We start from the raw sequence: 17,969 nt of genomic DNA, 5'->3' as shown, positions 1-17,969 counted from the left end.
TTTTTATCACTGTCCTAAATATAGGACAACAATATCAAAATCCTGGAAAATCCCAATCAAGAGACATTTTTCGTTCTTTATATTCCTGAAATTTAAAGGGGTATTCAGATTATTTCACGTTATCCCCTATCCACAGGATAGGGGATAACTATTAGATCGTTGTACTTGACTATTTCCAGCAGCCACACAGAGATGAATGGAGCAGCAGTGCACATACCCGACCTGCCGCTCTGTTAATTTTTTGGGGAGGAGGGGACCCTGCAGTGTTTGGGCCCCTGTTCTCCTTATCGATGTGGATCCCAGCAGTAAGGCCCCTACCAATCTAATAATTATCCTCTATCCTGTGCATAGGGGATAACTTCCAATAACAGGGATGCCCGTTTCAGCTACTGTATGCCTTAGGGGACACTCACCAGTAACTTCTATCCTTCCTAACCACTGACTCTATGCCATGTTTGATAGCGGTTTTCGTACAACAAGGTTTCTGTAAATTATCCTGCATTATATTTGCACAAATCTTTGGCTCAAATTCTCGGCATCTTGCTGTGAAGCCCCATGAATTTTTGATCCCTTTTGTGCTAATTGTTTTCCCTTTCTTCCCAGAAACTTTAATTATTCTATAATGACCTAAAAGAAGATGAAAGGTAATCCTTCCTTACTAATGGCCATAATTACTTGTGTCAAGAAGCTGGGTCAGTTTCAAATGGTTGGGAAGGAGAAGGAAAACAATTATTTTACAAACCATTGCTTAACAAAAATAAATAAATAAAATAAATAAAAACCTTAAGAAATAAAGAGCGTTGAAAGAGCAATACAAAGTCACAGCGTAAAACCCATAAAAACATATAAAAAACTTTTATACCATTGCATATGAAGTCACAAACACTTTTTAACCTTTACATTCATATGGATTTGGCTCTTTCCACATGTCTACACACGCAAATAATTCTGAATGGACCCTACTCTTCACTGAGAGCTCCACCAAATATACTACTCCTTTATTGAAGTTAATGTCTGCCATTCTACCATGGTTATTACTCTGTTTTTTAACTTGATAGTTAAATTAATTCTAGCTGCCTGCAGCCACCACTAGGTGGAGCTAAGTGCATATGGTTTTATACACCTCAATGGGAGCTGTGCACAGTAAGCTCCCAATAATAGTGTTTGCGGTTAGCTCAATAATGTAAAGCAGGAAAAGCGGCTCAGTGCTAAAACCGCAGGCCTCATAAAACTTGTTTGCCTTGTCTTTATGGCAGGTATGCCATAGCCTAACACTAAGTTTTATGTCTTTTTAGGAGTATGCATTCCGTCCCCTACAAGATGTGAAGTGAGATCTTAAGAAGAACACACTTGAACACAAAAGTAACATGTAACATAGTTTATAAGGCTGAGAAAAGACATCTGTCCATCCAGTTCAGCCTGTTATCCTGCAAGTAGTCTTGATAAAAATAAAAATAAATTCACTGACTGTTTGGTGAATACAGCTCCTATGCAGATCTAAGTGTCTTCATGCAGTCAAATGGGATTCCTCTAAACTTAGATATTTGCTAGCTTACAGGCAGTAGTGGCCTCAGCTATGGTCCCTTCGACTGGTATTTGGGGACTACATTGAAAGTGTGACTCATGGTAACTCTCTTTGATAAACTTTATCTACTGTATATTGACCAGAGGGTCTGTTAAAGAACATAGGGGTTCATCGTAGGTATAGGGGAAGCAGGGGATGTGGCTGCTTTGAGGCCCGAACTCAGAAGGGTCCCACCCAGGAGAAGGGCTAAAATATTTTATTGTCAGGGCCCCCTCAACAGTATTATACAATGACATTATATGAAGTGACAGTACATATATTATATACGTGTAGAAACAGCTGGAGCGGCTGCAGGACCTCGTCTGAGAGAGTGATGTTGACTAGTTACAGGAGTGGGGTTTGAACAGGAGGAGGAGGTTGCGAAGAAGTTGCTGGGGGAGAAGGTGCATTCAAAAAATTTACCGTGGGGCCCATTCATTTCTAGTTATGCCACTGGGGGTCATTTATTAAAACCGGCATTTTAGATGCCCGTTGCTCCCATAGGCTCATTTGCATTTATTTAACATAAATGTTCTCAGCAAAGCGGGCACATATGAACATGGGACCAACACAGATGTCTTCAGCTGCCAAGTGCACATGTAACAGGTCAGCCAGTGTCATAGGTACAAACCTGCTGACAGATGCCCTTTGATGAAATCGGACGATTGAAAAAACGGTCCCATAAAGATCTTTTGTCTAAGGAACATCTCTCTTTCAACGAAATATCTTTCGTCTGACTATTGGACAAAAATATTAAACATGGCTGACTTCTTTTTAACGCTAATGGTCTGCCATCGGTGGGCTAAAATATTCCTTCATTGTTAAATTTCAACCAGTTCACTTTGGTTGAAATTGTCCGTTTTGATCAACTTAATGTGTAGGGCCACCCTAAGGCCCCTTTCACACAGGCGAGTTTTCCACGCGGGTGCAATGCGTGAGTTGTACGCATTGCACCCGCACTGAATCCGGACCCATTGATTTCTATGGGGCTGTTCACATGAGCGGTGATTTTCACGCATCACTTGTGTGTTGCGTGAAAATCGCAGCAAGCTCTATTTTGTGCGTTTTTCACGCAACGCAGGCCCCATAGAAGTGAATGGGGCTGCGTGAAAATCGCAAGCATCCGCAAGCAAGTGCGGATGCGGTGCGATTTTCACGCACGGTTGCTAGGAGACGATCGGGATGGGGACCCGATCATTATTATTTTCCCTTATAACATGGTTATAAGGGAAAATAATAGCATTCTGAATACAGAATGCATAGTAAAATAGGGCTGGAGGGGTTAAAAAAAATTAAATAAAAAATTTAACTCACCTTAATCCACATCTCTTCTGTCTTCATCTGTGAGGAATAGGACCTTTGATGATGTCACTACGCTCATCACATGGTCCATCACATGATCCATCACCATGGTAAAAGATCATGTGACGAACCATGTGATGAACGCAGTGACGTCATCAAAGGTCCTATTCCTCACAGATGAAGACAGAAGAGAAGCCGGCTGCGCGAACAAGTGGATTAAGGTGAGTTAAATTATTATTATTATTTTTTAACCCCTCCAGCGCTATTTTACTATGCATTCTGTATTAAGAATGCTATTATTTTCCCTTATAACCATGTTATAAGGGGAAATAATACAATCTACACAACCTTGAACCCAAACCTGAACTTCTGTGAAGAAGTTGGGGTCTGGGTACCACATTCAGTTTTTTATCACGCGCGTGCAAAACGCATTGCACCCGCGCGATAAAAACTGAACAACGGAATGCAATCGCAGTCAAAACTGACTGCAATTGCGTACCTACTCACGTGGGTTTGCCGCAACGCATCCGTTTGCAAGCAAGTTCAGTCAGTTTTGTCTGCGATTGCGTTCAGTTGTTCAGTTTTTTTTTGCGCGGGTGCAATGCATTTTGAATGCATTTTTCACGCGCGTGATAAAAACTGAAGGTTTACAAACCACATCTCTTAGCAAGCATCAGTGAAAAATGCATCGCACCCGCACTTGCTTGCGGATGCAATGAGTTTTTCAGTGAAGCCCCATTCACTTCTACGGGGCCAGGGCTGCGTGAAAAACGCTGGCTATAGAACATGCTGCGATTTTCACGCAACGCAGAACTGATGCGTGAAAAAAAAACGCTCATGTACACAGACCCATTGTAATGAAAGGGTCAGGGATCAGTGCAGGTGCTATGCGTTCACGTCACACATTGCACCCGCGCGGAAAACTCGCTCGTGTGAAAGGGGTCTAACTATCTTTACCAACTTGATTGTAATGTAAATTCATCTCTACTTGTCGCATGTGTTCCTGTTTCTCTCCATATGTCCGTGCTTATAACTACAGGTGTTGTGGAAAATGTTTCCTATTTTGTCAGAACACAGAAGCAAATATTGTGAAAGCCCTTCTATTATAGATGAAAATAGATAAACAATTTTATCACCTTATCTGTTTCACAAGGGATATGAAAACTTCATTGGCGCAGCGTCTGCTTTGCTATGCTGTAATACAACTGAATGCATTTCTGTGAGTTGCAATGTTGCAAAGTGGCTGCACATTTGGCCGCAGTTGCCCTTTTGGCCCTATCCTTGCACTGCTCAACCCCTTTATTTCATATGAGAGTCTGCTAAACAGCTACACTCTTGTTTAGTGGTTGTGCCTGGTATTTCAGCTCAAGTGAATAGGGTTGAGCTGCAATACCAGACACATCCACTAAACAAAGGTGGCGCTGTTTCTGTAATACAATGCAGACATTTTTTGTAACTTCAAACAACCCCTTAAATTTGCAATCACTTTTACAATAGGGTTAGGAAGGGGGCTTTACCCTCTTTCTCCAACTTCCTATAGATTTGTAAGTAAACTCAATGGCCTTGCTAAATCCCCTTGCATCCTGTTTTGAATCTGTGTACACGTTAACCACACTAGCAAGCTGAGATATGTTCTTTTTTGGGCTTGTGGGCAATTGTATTGTCGAATCTGCAAGCACATGAATAATTTGTGCATAGAAGCAAAAGGCCAGTGAGATGCCAATGAATATATGTGAGCATGAAAAAAAAACCTATTATGTCGGTGCAACAATAATACAGGCCGCTCCTAATAATACTGTAGAACGATCGTGCAATAAATATGGAATAGTGAAATAGTACAAGCTGAGGTCATTAAACAGCTGACACAGTCTGTACTGGCTTAGTTGAAAATAGGCGCAGAATAAACTGTAAGGAAAAGAACAACAATGAATACATGAAAATAATAATAAAACGAAATAAATGAAATAAATACTTGGAAATAAAAAAAATAAAAAAATAAAAAATAAATACATGGAAATAATTAAAAAATAAATACTAATTTATATAATTAATACATATTAGGGTCCATTCACACGTCCGCGTGAATGGGTCCGCATCTGTTCCACAATCCGTTCCATTTATTTTAATGGGTCCGCATCCGTAGTTCCATTCTACAGCCCCGCAAAAAAAGATAGAGCATGTCCTATTCTTGTCCACAGCCACGGACCAGAATAGGCATTTCTATAATAGTGCCGGCCATGTGTGGTCCGCAAAATGCGGAACGCACATGGCCGTGGTCCATGTTTGGCGGATCCGCAATTTGTGGACCGCAAAACACTTGCGGACATGTGAATGGACCCTTATAACAAGTCAAATATTTTCTTATAAAATGGATAATAATAAATATTTTCATGTTTAATATACTACTATTTATCTCATTGTATATGCTGTATACATTTTAATTATTTAAAAAGGTAAGAATAATATTATTAAAGAAAATCAATCAAATAAAATATATATGAATTAGGCAGCTTAACATATACTGTACATAACAGTAATAAATATACTGATAAAAGAAATCTTTAATATAAAATGAAATATTTATTATGCAGCAGAGTATAGATATTAAATACTGTATATTACATTATTTCAGTTCTGCTGCCATAATGATTGGCATTCGCCAATAGTTTTTTTTAATAATAATAAAATGTGAATATAGATTTAAAAACAAAACTACGGTAAATATTTAAATGTATTAAACAGCATAAAATATAAATAGACTTAAATATATTTCGTGTTTAATTTTTTTATTAGAAACAAACCATTAGTTGCGATTATGCATGAAAATGCATTTGAAAGAAAATTATGTATTTAATCTTAAAACAAGTTTGTCAACTGTACAAAACAGTGATAGAAGTTAGATTCAGTTAAATAATTGCCGTTTGTTCTAATCCTGTGCAAAGCCATTTAATGATGTACACTATGGCAACATATTAACAAGTTACTATTGGAAATGTCCCATGGGGTTAATTTGACCCCCTGAGAAAGTAGCAGACTAAACTACTGAAACAGAGCAAGGCACTGTGGACCTCGGGGGAGGAGTCTCTTACCTCTGTGTACACCCCTGCTTTGGGCAGATCTGCGATTGGCTTTAAATGTCTTAGTCATCAATAAATACACTTCATCTTTGAACGGCATAATTAATCAACTTTAATTCCCCTTATTTAAACCAACAAACATGGTGCTATGCATTAAAAGGGTTTTTCAAGAATTAGATACTTATGACCTATGCTCTGGATAGGTCACCAGTATCTGATCGGTGAGGGTCCAACACCCAGAACCCCAGCCGATCAACTGTTTGAGAAGGCATCGGCAATTGTATAGGGCTGTGCTTGGTATCGCATCTCAGCCCCATTCACTTCTTTGGGGCTGAGCTGTGCCTAGGCCATGTAACCAATGAACGTGTCATCACTCGGCCTAGGGAAAATAGCAAGAAAGTCATGGTGCTACTGTGAGGGCCGCTGCCTACTCTAACAGCAGATCGGCAGAGGTATTGGGTGTCGGACCCTGACCTATCCAGAGCATAGGTCATCAGTGTTTAAGTTTCGGAAATCCCCTTTAAGTAAAACAAAAATGTCAGTTTGTCAATATATATATATTCCTTTGAAACTGGAAAAAAATGAGTTTGCAAGTGGTGCAAGTGGTCACAAAAGGCAAATCTTCTTGCAGGACCTGCAAAATCATGATTTATTGTAGCAAATTCTAAATGATTCCAACAATTGGTTGTTATTTTGCGCACAATTGTCGCTACTCTGGCACCCCAGGCAATGTCCTATGGGCACGTCATTGAGAAATTTGCCATTTACGTTTATTTTTGGGTTTATGAAATCACAAGGTGCAGATGTCGTCAATGTATGGTAACCCGTGTATCCACAACCGTTCCTCCATGCCATTCCATAGACTGCTTAAAGCTTATTGGTTTCACCAGGTTACAGTACATTAAGGCGTATTGCACTGTGTTATTGCACTCTTAGCTCGACACTAATAAAATAAGCCTTCTGGTGAGAATGGCTGGTAACATTATTAAACAATGGCTAATGGTGAGCACCCTATGTAGAGCTCTATATTTACCTAAGTTGCCAGTGCAGAGACAGTTGTGCGTCCGAGGCTGAGGTTTGCTCTGGTGACTGTCGAGTATCTGCTGAACAAGGTGCTCCACAGAAAACCCTGAACTGCTGTTTCCATTGCTGCACGTCCACTTAATACCGTGAACTGTGGAAAGAATATTGGAGGCCAAAGTCAGAATTATTTTTTCATTTTTTTTTTTCATTTTTCCTCTTACAGTGTAAGCAATGCAAACAGCTAAGTGTAGGCAGAAACAACACTCATCAGTATGGACACTGTTTGCAATATAAGTCCGGTGTTGGTCAGATTGGTCAGAGCGAGGCATCATTTGGGGCCTTGGGCCCCAGTGTATAATGTGTAACTTACCATGTGCCATTTATAATACTAGTCCCTTCTTATGTGGCAGAGGGCCCGCAGCCTACAGGGCACAAGTGCAGCTACTACCACCGCACCATCTATATCTGCCTCCGATCGGATTCCAATTATCATTTTTTAAAGAGGACCTTTCACCTGTATAAACTATGTGAACTGAGTATGCTGCCATATAGAGCGGCGCCCGGGGATCTCACTGCACTTACTATTATCCCCGGGCGCCGCTCCGTTCTCCCGTTATAGGCTCCGGTACCTTTGCTCCTTAAGTTATAGTAGGCGGGTCTTCCCTTGTCCTGTGGGCGTCTCCTTCTCCTAGGCTGCAGCGCTGGCCAATCTCAGCGCACAGCTCACAGCCTGGGAGAAAAAAACCTCCCAGGCTGTGAGCTGTGCGCTGCGATTGGCCAGCGCTGCAGCCTAGGAGAAGGAGACGCCCACAGGACAAGGGAAGACACCGCCTACTATAACTTAAGGAGCAAAGGTACCGGAGCCTATAATGGGAGAACGGAGCGGCGCCCGGGGATAATAGTAGGTGCAGTGAGATCCCCGGGCGCCGCTCTATATGGCAGCATACTCAGTTCACATAGTTTATACAGGTGAAAGGTCCTCTTTAAGTAAGATTTCAGAATGACAGTAAGAAAATGTTTGCTGACTATAGGCAAAGTATTTTTTTCTGCACTTCCTATATTTCTGTAGATAAAAGAAACGTAGCTACTTTACCAAATGTTGGCTTTTTCTCAGATTTGACAATTTGACATTTTGAGTGGAAATCCCCTTTAAAGAGAATCTGCCATAGACAAAGACTTCATTTACTAGAAGTGCTCATCTCTGTGCCTTGGACGCTCCTCTTCTCTCTTTCGAGGAAGAATAAATCTGGCCATACATACTGTATTCAATAACTTTCAGCTGAACCATCATTCGGCTGAAAACTATCTCTCCTGACTCCCCCATACATATTTGGTTCAGCCCATGTGTTGTCAGTGGGGAGAGGGGAATACGCTGCTGCCAGACATTTTTGGTGGTGGCTTATCTCCTGGGAGAACAAAAGAATTTGGCAAAGGTACCGTATTAATGTATTCACTTTGCCTTAATTCTTTTCTCTCCTGATATGATCTGTCAGGGGACAGTTGGGAGTTCCCATACACATTAGACTGTTGGCCAAACCCGCCAATGAATCTAAAATAAAAAAGTAGCAAATATGCAAATAATCGATAAAAAAATCCTTTTGTGTCTACAGCTCTACTGCAGACAATGTGTCTCTATACTACAGACTACAAACCCAAACTCAGATGTTAGAAAGATGTAGGGGACATAGTGAAATACCCAGGGTTTCTTTGTAGTCTGTAACCATGAAGACACATAGTTCTGCAAGGGAGCTGCAGACACAAAACTCTGGGACCTTTTTAACTAATCAATAATATTTGCAAAGTTTATATTATTTTTTAGGTACTTTGGACCTATTAGTTGCAAAAGTGACTGTAAAGAAATTATTATTTGGTCAAAGAGAATGTCCTCTTTTTGTCATCTTCTGACCTGTTATTGAGACACAGAAGATGGCATCAGTGGAGGATCATGAGTTGAGACCTCTAGAACGATGTTTCTTGGAGTTTTTTTTAGTCTTTTTGTTGCAGAGTTCTGTTGTTTAGAACCTGGTAAGGGGTTCAATAGAAAGACACAGCAAGTGCTATCATGCTTACAGTAGACATGGGATGGTTGTAGAGGTCCCCCCACAGTAATGAGCTTGGAAGCTACAGATCTAGAATGAAGGAGCACCCTGGTTGACTTCTGTATCTCAGAGCCATACTGATGGCATTCATTGAAATCAATAGGACGTTAATGCACCATATTTCGATGACAATCACAGTCAAACACTAAAATTCAGCAAATTCAAAAAAATGGGATTGGGAATAGTTTATCTTTACATTTTGATATAGTTAAAATCTGAGGCTTTATATTTGCATTTTAGTCATACAGTTCTCTGTCAAACAACCATGTACAGTGCTATGCAGTCTGAAGCCGCTTCAAATTGTTGTCATTGTTCCAGTGGGGCTGCCATGTTCTGCTGCTACCTTGACCCCTGACAGCTGGAACACACTCACAACCTCATTGTCATTAGTCTCCAGACTACTGGGATCTCCAGTTTTCTACCCTGTCTGCATTTGTCCCTGTCATCATTGATCCTGTGTAACCTCCATGCGATCCCGGCTGTCACCAGCATCACAGACAGAGCTCATATACATAACTGCCCATGAGTTGACTTTTTGCTAAGCAAAGGTTAGAATAGAACCTAATTATACATTGAAAGCAGAACCATAGACTCTAGACAATATTTCAGTTTACTACTGGCTCAGTAAAGTACATGTTTTATAGTATATTTCAGTGCTATACAGTACATAATGCAGGGGTGTAGATGGGCAGAGGGGGAAGGATGGCATATGCCCATGGGCCACCAACTGAATTTTTGAGCCAGGTGTAAAAAAAGTCAAGCCACAGATCTGCATTATACAAACCGGATTCCAAAAAAGTTGGGACACTATACAAATCGTGAATAAAAACTGAATGCAATGATGTGGAGGTGCCAACTTCTAATATTTTATTCAGAATAGAACATAAATCACAGAACAAAAGTTTAAACTGAGAAAATGTACCATTTTAAGGGAAAAATATGTTGAATCAGAATTTCATGGTGTCAACAAATCCCCAAAAAGTTGGGACAAGGCCATTTTCACCACTGTGTGGCATCTCCCCTTCTTCTTACAACACTCAACAGACGTCTGGGGACCGAGGAGACCAGTTTCTCAAGTTTAGAAATAGGAATGCTCTCCCATTCTTGTCTAATACAGGCCTCTAACTGTTCAATCGTCTTGGGCCTTCTTTGTTGCACCTTCCTCTTTATGATGCGCCAAATGTTCTCTATAGGTGAAAGATCTGGACTGCAGACTGGCCATTTCAGTACCCGGATCCTTCTCCTACGCAGCCATGATGTTGTGATTGATGCAGAATGTGGTCTGGCATTATCTTGTTGAAAAATGCAGGGTCTTCCCTGAAAGAGATGACGTCTGGATGGGAGCATATGTTGTTCTAGAACCTGAATATATTTTTCTGCATTGATGGTGCCTTTCCAGACATGCAAGCTGCCCATGCCACACGCACTCATGCAACCCCATACCATCAGAGATGCAGGCTTCTGAACTGAGCGTTGATAACAACTTGGGTTGTCCTTGTCCTCTTTGGTCCAGATGACATGGCGTCCCAGATTTCCAAAAAGAACTTTGAATCGTGACTCGTCTGACCACAGAACAGTCTTCCATTTTGCCACACTCCATTTTAAATGACCCCTGGCCCAGTGAAAACGCCTGAGCTTGTGGATCTTGCTTAGAAATGGCTTCTTCGTTGCACTGTAGAGTTTCAGCTGGCAACGGTGGATGGCACGGTGGATTGTGTTCACTGACAATGGTATCTGGAAGTATTCCTGAGCCCATTCTGTGATTTCCTTTACAGTAGCATTCCTGTTTGTGGTGCAGTGTCGTTTAAGGGCCCGGAGATCACGGGCATCCAGTATGGTTTTACGGCCTTGACCCTTACACACAGAGATTGTTCCAGATTCTCTGAATCTTCAGATGATGTTATGCACAGTTGATGATGATAGATGCAAAGTCTTTGCAATTTTTAGCTGGGTAACACCTTTCTGATATTGCTCCACTATCTTTCTGCGCAACATTGTGGGAATTGGTGATCCTCTACCCATCTTGGCTTCTGAGAGACACTGCCACTCTGAGAAGCTCTTTTTATACCCAATCATGTTGCCAATTGACCTAATTAGTGCTAATTGGTCTTCCAGCTCTTCGTTATGCTCAAATTTACTTTTTCCTGCCTCTTATTGCTACTTGTCCCAACTTTTTGGGGATTTGTTGACACTTTGAAAATTGGAATCAACGTATTTTTCCTTTAAAATTATACATTTACTCAGATTAAACGTTTGATCTGTCATCTACATTCTATTACAAATAAAATATTGCCATTTGCCATCTCCACATCATTGCATTCAGTTTTTATTCACAATTTGTTTAGTGTCCCAACTTTTTTGGAATCCGGTTTGTATATTCAGTAGGATAAATGACCTGTAAACACCACAGCAGACTAATAATATAATATGGCTCCAATTGTGCCAAATTTTACAGATTTTGGAGACACGTTAACACATTTTTTGCTTCCTAACACTACATCTGGGCTGCTGTACATGTAGACTTATAATGTGTGCCTAAGGGGTCATGCACATGACCATATGTATTTTGCGGTCCGCAAAAAACGGATCTTCAAAAAATACGGATGACATCCGTGTGCATTTCGTATTTTGCGAAACAGAACAGCTGGCCCTTCATAGAACAGTACTATCCTTGTCCGTAATGCGGACAATAATAGGACATGTTCTATTTTTTGGCGGAACGGAAATACCGACATACGGAAATGGAATGCACACAGGGTAACTTCCGTTTTTTTTTTGCGGACCCATTGAAGTGAATGGCTCCGCATACGGTGCGCAAAAAAAACACAACGGACACGGAAAGAAAATACGTTCGTGTGCATGAGCCCAAAAAGTGCTGCATTCCTCTTAGCCAAAAAAGACATAATACAGTTAGGTCCATATAGATTTGGACATAGACAACATTCTTCTAATGTTTGCTCTGTACAATGGATTTTGGAACAAAACATTTCAGATGCAGTTGAAGTTCAGACTTTCAGCTTTAATTCAGTGGATTGAACAAAATGATTGCATAAAAATGTGAGGAATTAAAGCATTTTTTTAACTCAATCCCTTAATTTCAGGGGCTTCATTTGGACAAATTAAATAATTGTAAATAAAATGTTAATGTCTAATACTTGGTTGAGAACCCTTTGTTGGCAATGACTGCCTGAAGTCTTGAACTCATGGACATCACTAGACCCAGTGTTTCCTCCTTTTTAATGCTCGGCCAGGAGTTTACTGCAGCGGTTTTCAGTTGCGGTTTGTTTGTGGCCTTTCTGTCTGAAGTTTAGTCTTTAACAAGTGAAATGCTCTATTGGGTTCAGATCAGGTGACTGACTTGGCCATTCTAGAATATTCCACTTCTTTGCTTTAATAAACTCCTGGGCTGCTTTGGCTTTATGTTTTGGGTCATTGTCCATCTGTATTATGAAATGCCGACCAATCAGTTTGGCTGGATTTGAGCACACAGTATGTCTCTGAAAACCCCAGAATTCATCCGACTGCTTCTGTCCTGTGTCACCTCATCAATAAACACTAGGGACCCAGTGCCACTGGCAGCCATGAATGCCCAAGCCATCTCACTGCCTCCGCCGTGTTTTACAGATGATGGGGTATGATTTGGATCATGAGCTGTACCGTGCCTTCACCATACTTTTTTCATTCCATCATTCTGGTAGAGGTTGATCTTGGTTTCATCTGTCCAAAGAATGTTCTTTCAGAAGTGTGCTGGTTTTTAAAGTTTTTTTTTTTTTAGCAAAGTCCGATCTAGCCTTCTTATTCTTGAGGCTTATGAGTGGCTTGCACCGTGCAGTGAATCCTCTGTATTTACTTTCATGCAGTCTTCTCTTTATGGTAGATTTGGATATTGATACGCCTATATCCTGGAGAGTGTTATTCACTTGGTTGGCTGTTGTGAAGGGGTTTCTCTTCACCATGGTAATCATTCTGCAATCATCCACCACTGTTGTCTTCCGTGGGCATCCAGGTATTTTTGCATTGTTGAGGTCCCCAGTGCTTTCTTTCTTTCTCAATATGTACCAAACTGTAGAATTTGCCACTCCTAATAGTGTAGCAATTTCTCGGATGTTTTTTTTTCTGTTTTCGCAGATGAAGGATGGCTTGTTTCACCTGCATGGAGAGCTCCTTTGACCGCATGTTTACTTCTTAGCAAAATCTTCAAAATGGAAGCACCACACCTCAAATCAACTTCAGGCCTTTTATGTGCTTAATTAAGAATGAAATAATAAAGGAATTGCCCACACCTGCCCATGAAACAGCCTTTGAGTCAATTGTCCAATTACTTTTGGTCTCTTTAAAAACAGGGTGCCACATGTAAAGGAGCTGAAACTCCTAAACCCTTTCTCTAATTTTAATGTGATTACCCTCAAATGAAAGCTAAAAGTCTGGACTTTATGTCCCTGTCCATTATATAACTATAACTTGAATATGTTTTAGTAAACAGGTAATAAAAACAAAATTTGCGTCAGTGTCCAAATATAAATGGGCCTAACTGTATATCTGGTTCATAGCAAATTTGATTAAGTAGTAATAATGAACTAAAATCAATATCTTAAATGGTCACTGCACTTTCAACCAACCTTGATTAAATTGATAGTACTGTACATGTGGGCTATAAGAAACTTTGTAATGTATTGAATGCCTCTTTCTCCTTATAGAGGGCTCCTTCCCCCCCTCTCCTCTAAACTGTTCACTTACTTTGAATTCCCTGCTAAATCTCTCTTGGCAGATGAGATGGACTCCCTCATTAAGGGATCAGATTATATGTTACCATTGAAGTTCATGGAGAGGTGAGGGGGAGAAGAGGAGCTGCAGAGAGACACATATAGACATACTGGCTATAAAAGCTTATTGGGTGGGAGGAGCAGGTAAGTAAGAGAGAAGCAGAAAGACACACAGAGAGCTTTCTGCTGCTAATAGTGAGCTTTCTATCTACCAAAGAACTTTATTCAAATTGATTCAATAACGTCCTATATTGTACTATTTCCAGAGCCCTATTTCTCACTAGGCACTTGAGGACATATGCCTAGGGTGCAGCCTAGCAGGGGGGGTAGCACCAGAGAGGTAACAATTTTTTCCTTTTTTAAAAAAAATTTTTTAGACTAGGAGGAAAGCGATTCTCCTCCCTCTGCCCTGCTGCACTAGTATTAAGTTGACTGGTAGAGCACCAGGGAGCAGGAACTGATGCTCCATCTCCACCAATCAGTTCAGCCACAGACATACGACCCACTGAGGAGCAAGAAAGAGCACCTGCTGAAGTGTAATCTGCTCATTCCTCCCCGCCACCCAGCGCCCTTCTGTCTGCCTCTGAATGACACATGGCCCAGTCACAAGTAAGAAGGAGCTCCTGCCCAGTGCCTGCCCGCTTCTTAATGTCACATACCGTAGCTCACTAACGAATACTGCCATCTCTTGTCCTCGTACAGCTTTGTTGTTTCTGGGCAGCAGATAACTGTTCATAGGAATCTGCTGCTCAGAAATGATAGTTGAGGTGTCTGCATGAAAGATCAATTTACCTCATGAATGAGCATTTCGCTCATTTATTGGGTGATCTGCTGCACCTTTACATGGGCTGATTATCGGGAATGAGCGTCCTTACAAATATTTGTTCCCACTAATCGTGCAGAAAATAGGGCTGTGTGAATCCAGCATAACGTTCCTGTTACTGGAGCTATGGCCTGCCGAAAGGTTTATCTACATTATGGTCTCAGTTTTTATGTTTGTGTTCACAAATAATATTTCATAATGCCCTTTTGATACTGCAGAGAACTGCCTGGCAGTGCAGCATGACAGCCCATTATCCTCTTGGTAAAAGAGGGTTAATGAATCATGGAAATAATAATTTATGTGCTGGTAATGTCATTTTTCAATGTCAAGTGCTACTTGCTATGAAATTATCTAAATTCATTTAAGATTAGGTGATACATATTTCCAGCGCAGAAGGGGAGGCAGAGGAAGCTGATGGAAAGGTTGCAAAAATGTACTTACTTACTCACTGTATGTAGTTTCTTGCTACAGATGATTAAATGACAATTCTTTTTTTTTTTTGCTTTGATCTTTCATAATTCATAATAAAATGACACATTGTGAAATATATACTGAACCTAAACTAAAGTAAGGCAAACAATAGGTGGTAGAAAGTTAAAGTTGTCTAAAGCTGGATTTACATGTGCAGAGGTGCAGTTGATTATCGGGAAGGAAGCTCGCTCAGTGGAGGTGAAGCACTACGTCTACATGCAACGATCACCTCCACAGTATGAGAACGAGTGATCGCTATTATGATCCCTCATCCTCATACAGCTGCATTGTTTCTGCTGTTTAGACTCCCAGAAACAATCATTTATTTGCAAGCACTAAGAACAGTTTCACCCGATGAATGAAATGCATCTTTAGACGGCTAGATTGTTGGGAATGAGTGATCGCAGGAACGATCGTTCCCAAAAATCTGCCTGAATATCGGGGTCATATAAATCCACCTTAAGATGTAAAGAGGAGGCAGCACCCGCCATAACATTTTTTGTGTCCCATACGGGATGGACTACTGGGAGTTGGGAAGTTAGAAAATGTTTGTACAGTGCTATTTGTTCACTAATCATATGGCCTAGTTGGCCTGGACACACCGGAGAACATCCACCATCCGATTTAATGCAAGTTATTAGCAATGTGCCTAACTGAGAGACTGCCAAGCATTAAACCTCATTGGAGAAAGGTATAAAGTTTGCAGTTCAAGATTCCTGGTTGTCGTCTCTTCCTCCGTGTGCCTGTCTCAGAATCTCGTTTAGTAGCAGGACCCTAACATTACCTTGTGAAGACAGAGAACCTTCAGGAAGACCGGCAAAAATAAACTAACATGAAATCTGCTGCTCCAGGTTTAATCCTAAGGGTAAATGCACAAGTCCAGGATTTATGTGCAGACAATCTGCACTGAAATCTGCAAGTGTTCGCAGGGAAATCCGTGCGGTCAATCCGCATCAATTGGTGTGGATTTGCATGCAGATTTGATGCAGATTTTGAATGGAGAAAATCCAGACAGCAAAAATGAAATAAATTGATATGATGCAGATTTTAATGTCTGCTCCGTAAGTCAAAATCCGCACGGAAAAAACCCCAACATCGTGTGCATGAGAATTTCAAATTCTCATAGAATACAATGTACATGACCTACTGTGCGGATTTTCCACACGTAAATCCGCTCAGAAAATCCACACCCAATCCTGATCGTGTGCATTTAGCCTAATAGTTTCCCCCCTGCTTCGTCTTTTACTTTTGTTCCTAGGCCAGATTATCAGATTTTCTGAGTTTTGAGAGGGGGGATTATCAGATTGTCTGTAGTATTACCATATACTGGATTATCGGATTTTCAAATGTTGGATTAAAGGAATTTTACTGCGATGACAATTACGGTAAGTGAACTGAAATGGTTTCATTTCAATGAATACTAATAATACTGTAATAATTACTGTTGAGTATTATTTCACACAAGGACAAATATGTAATTCATACATAATAAGATAATGGCTAACTAGAAACATCTGTCGCCATCTATTGGAGGTGGGACGATGACAACAAGTGGCCCATGGGAGCTACTCAATTTGTTCAATTACTATGACATGTTTCACGATCCCAGTAGAAATTCAATGCAATCTGTTACAGTTTTATAGAAAGATTTATATCGGGTTCTGTACAGCGTTCAGCCAGCCTTTCAGTCAGTGAGGTTCATACCTATATGACATAAAGTACTGCATTATATGTCAGGTACTCACTGGCTATTCCTCAGGGTCTGGGAATGGTGGTGCATTACAGTTGTCTGTGCAACCATCTCTGGTCAGGGTCTGGCCCTACAAGGTACCAGAGGTTCCTCCGGTGGGCCCAGGCTCTAATACCATAGTGGACCTCAAAGGTCTAGGAAAATAAAAACTAACTTGGCTGCCTTTGGATTCAGTCACTTGCCACTGGAGTCTATTTTTTTTAAAATTAAAACCTGTTAGACTCTATTGATGATATAGAGGTTGGGCCTCGAGAATAATTTCCTATGGTGGGTCCAAGGAATCCCAATGACCAGGGCTGGATTATAGGGTGGGCATTTGCCAGGAACCTCCAACATTTTATGGGCTGTACAGCCCAATTGCCTCAAGTCCTTTCAGAGTCCTCTGGGTTGATGGTTTATCCTTAACTATGACCACCACTAATCAGTAGAGTGAAGGGACGTTCTTTTTATTACCTGCATACTGTACAAGCTGCTGTGACTGGTGTTGTTGTCCCATTCACGTTGACACCCTGGTCTTTTCACTGTACAAGTTTGAAAGGGGTCCCAGGGGAGTAATTGGACTCCCACTGATCAAAGACTCTCACATATCATGTTAAGGGAGCTTCTGGGATTTAAATGTTATTGCCCTACCTCCAGGATAGGTAAAGAATATTTAATTGGTGGGGGTCTGACTGACAGCACCCTGCCAATCAGCTGTTATTGGTGGACAGGTGGACCACTCTTATGCTCATTAACTTACCATTACATTTTGTTGATGTCAGATGGCTTTGCTTATAATTACTTTACGTTTCTCTCCAGCATAAGGCTACTTTTGCACTTGCGTTTACATTTTCCGGTATTGAGATCCGGTAGAGGATCTCAATCCTGGAGAAAAACGCTTCAGTTTTGTCCCCATTCATTGTCAATGGGGACAAAACTGAACTGAACAGAATAGAATGCTCCAAAATGCATTCCGTTCCGTTTGGTTGCGTTCTCATACCAGAGAGCAAACTGCATCATGGGATGCAGAGCAAAACAGATCCAGCATGATCCACAATGCAACTCAATAGGGACGGATTTCAATTTGTTCATGACGGATCCTTCTTGGCTATGTTAAA

General features: G+C 40.9%; 1 protein-coding gene across 1 annotated transcript in view; it reads right to left on the bottom strand.

The window, feature by feature from the left end:
* CAMTA1 (calmodulin binding transcription activator 1) overlaps positions 1-17,969 on the bottom strand; it is a 1,602,965-nt gene that overhangs the window by 238,633 nt on the left and 1,346,363 nt on the right. The window contains exon 7 of the mRNA XM_040424166.1: positions 6,977-7,117. Coding sequence (XP_040280100.1) covers positions 6,977-7,117 — 141 coding nt within the window. The remainder of the gene's footprint in view (positions 1-6,976; positions 7,118-17,969) is intronic.

Source organism: Bufo bufo, chromosome 1, assembly GCF_905171765.1.
Source record: "Bufo bufo chromosome 1, aBufBuf1.1, whole genome shotgun sequence".
Lineage (NCBI taxonomy): Eukaryota > Metazoa > Chordata > Amphibia > Anura > Bufonidae > Bufo > Bufo bufo.
This window is presented reverse-complemented; position numbering and strand designations above follow the sequence as displayed.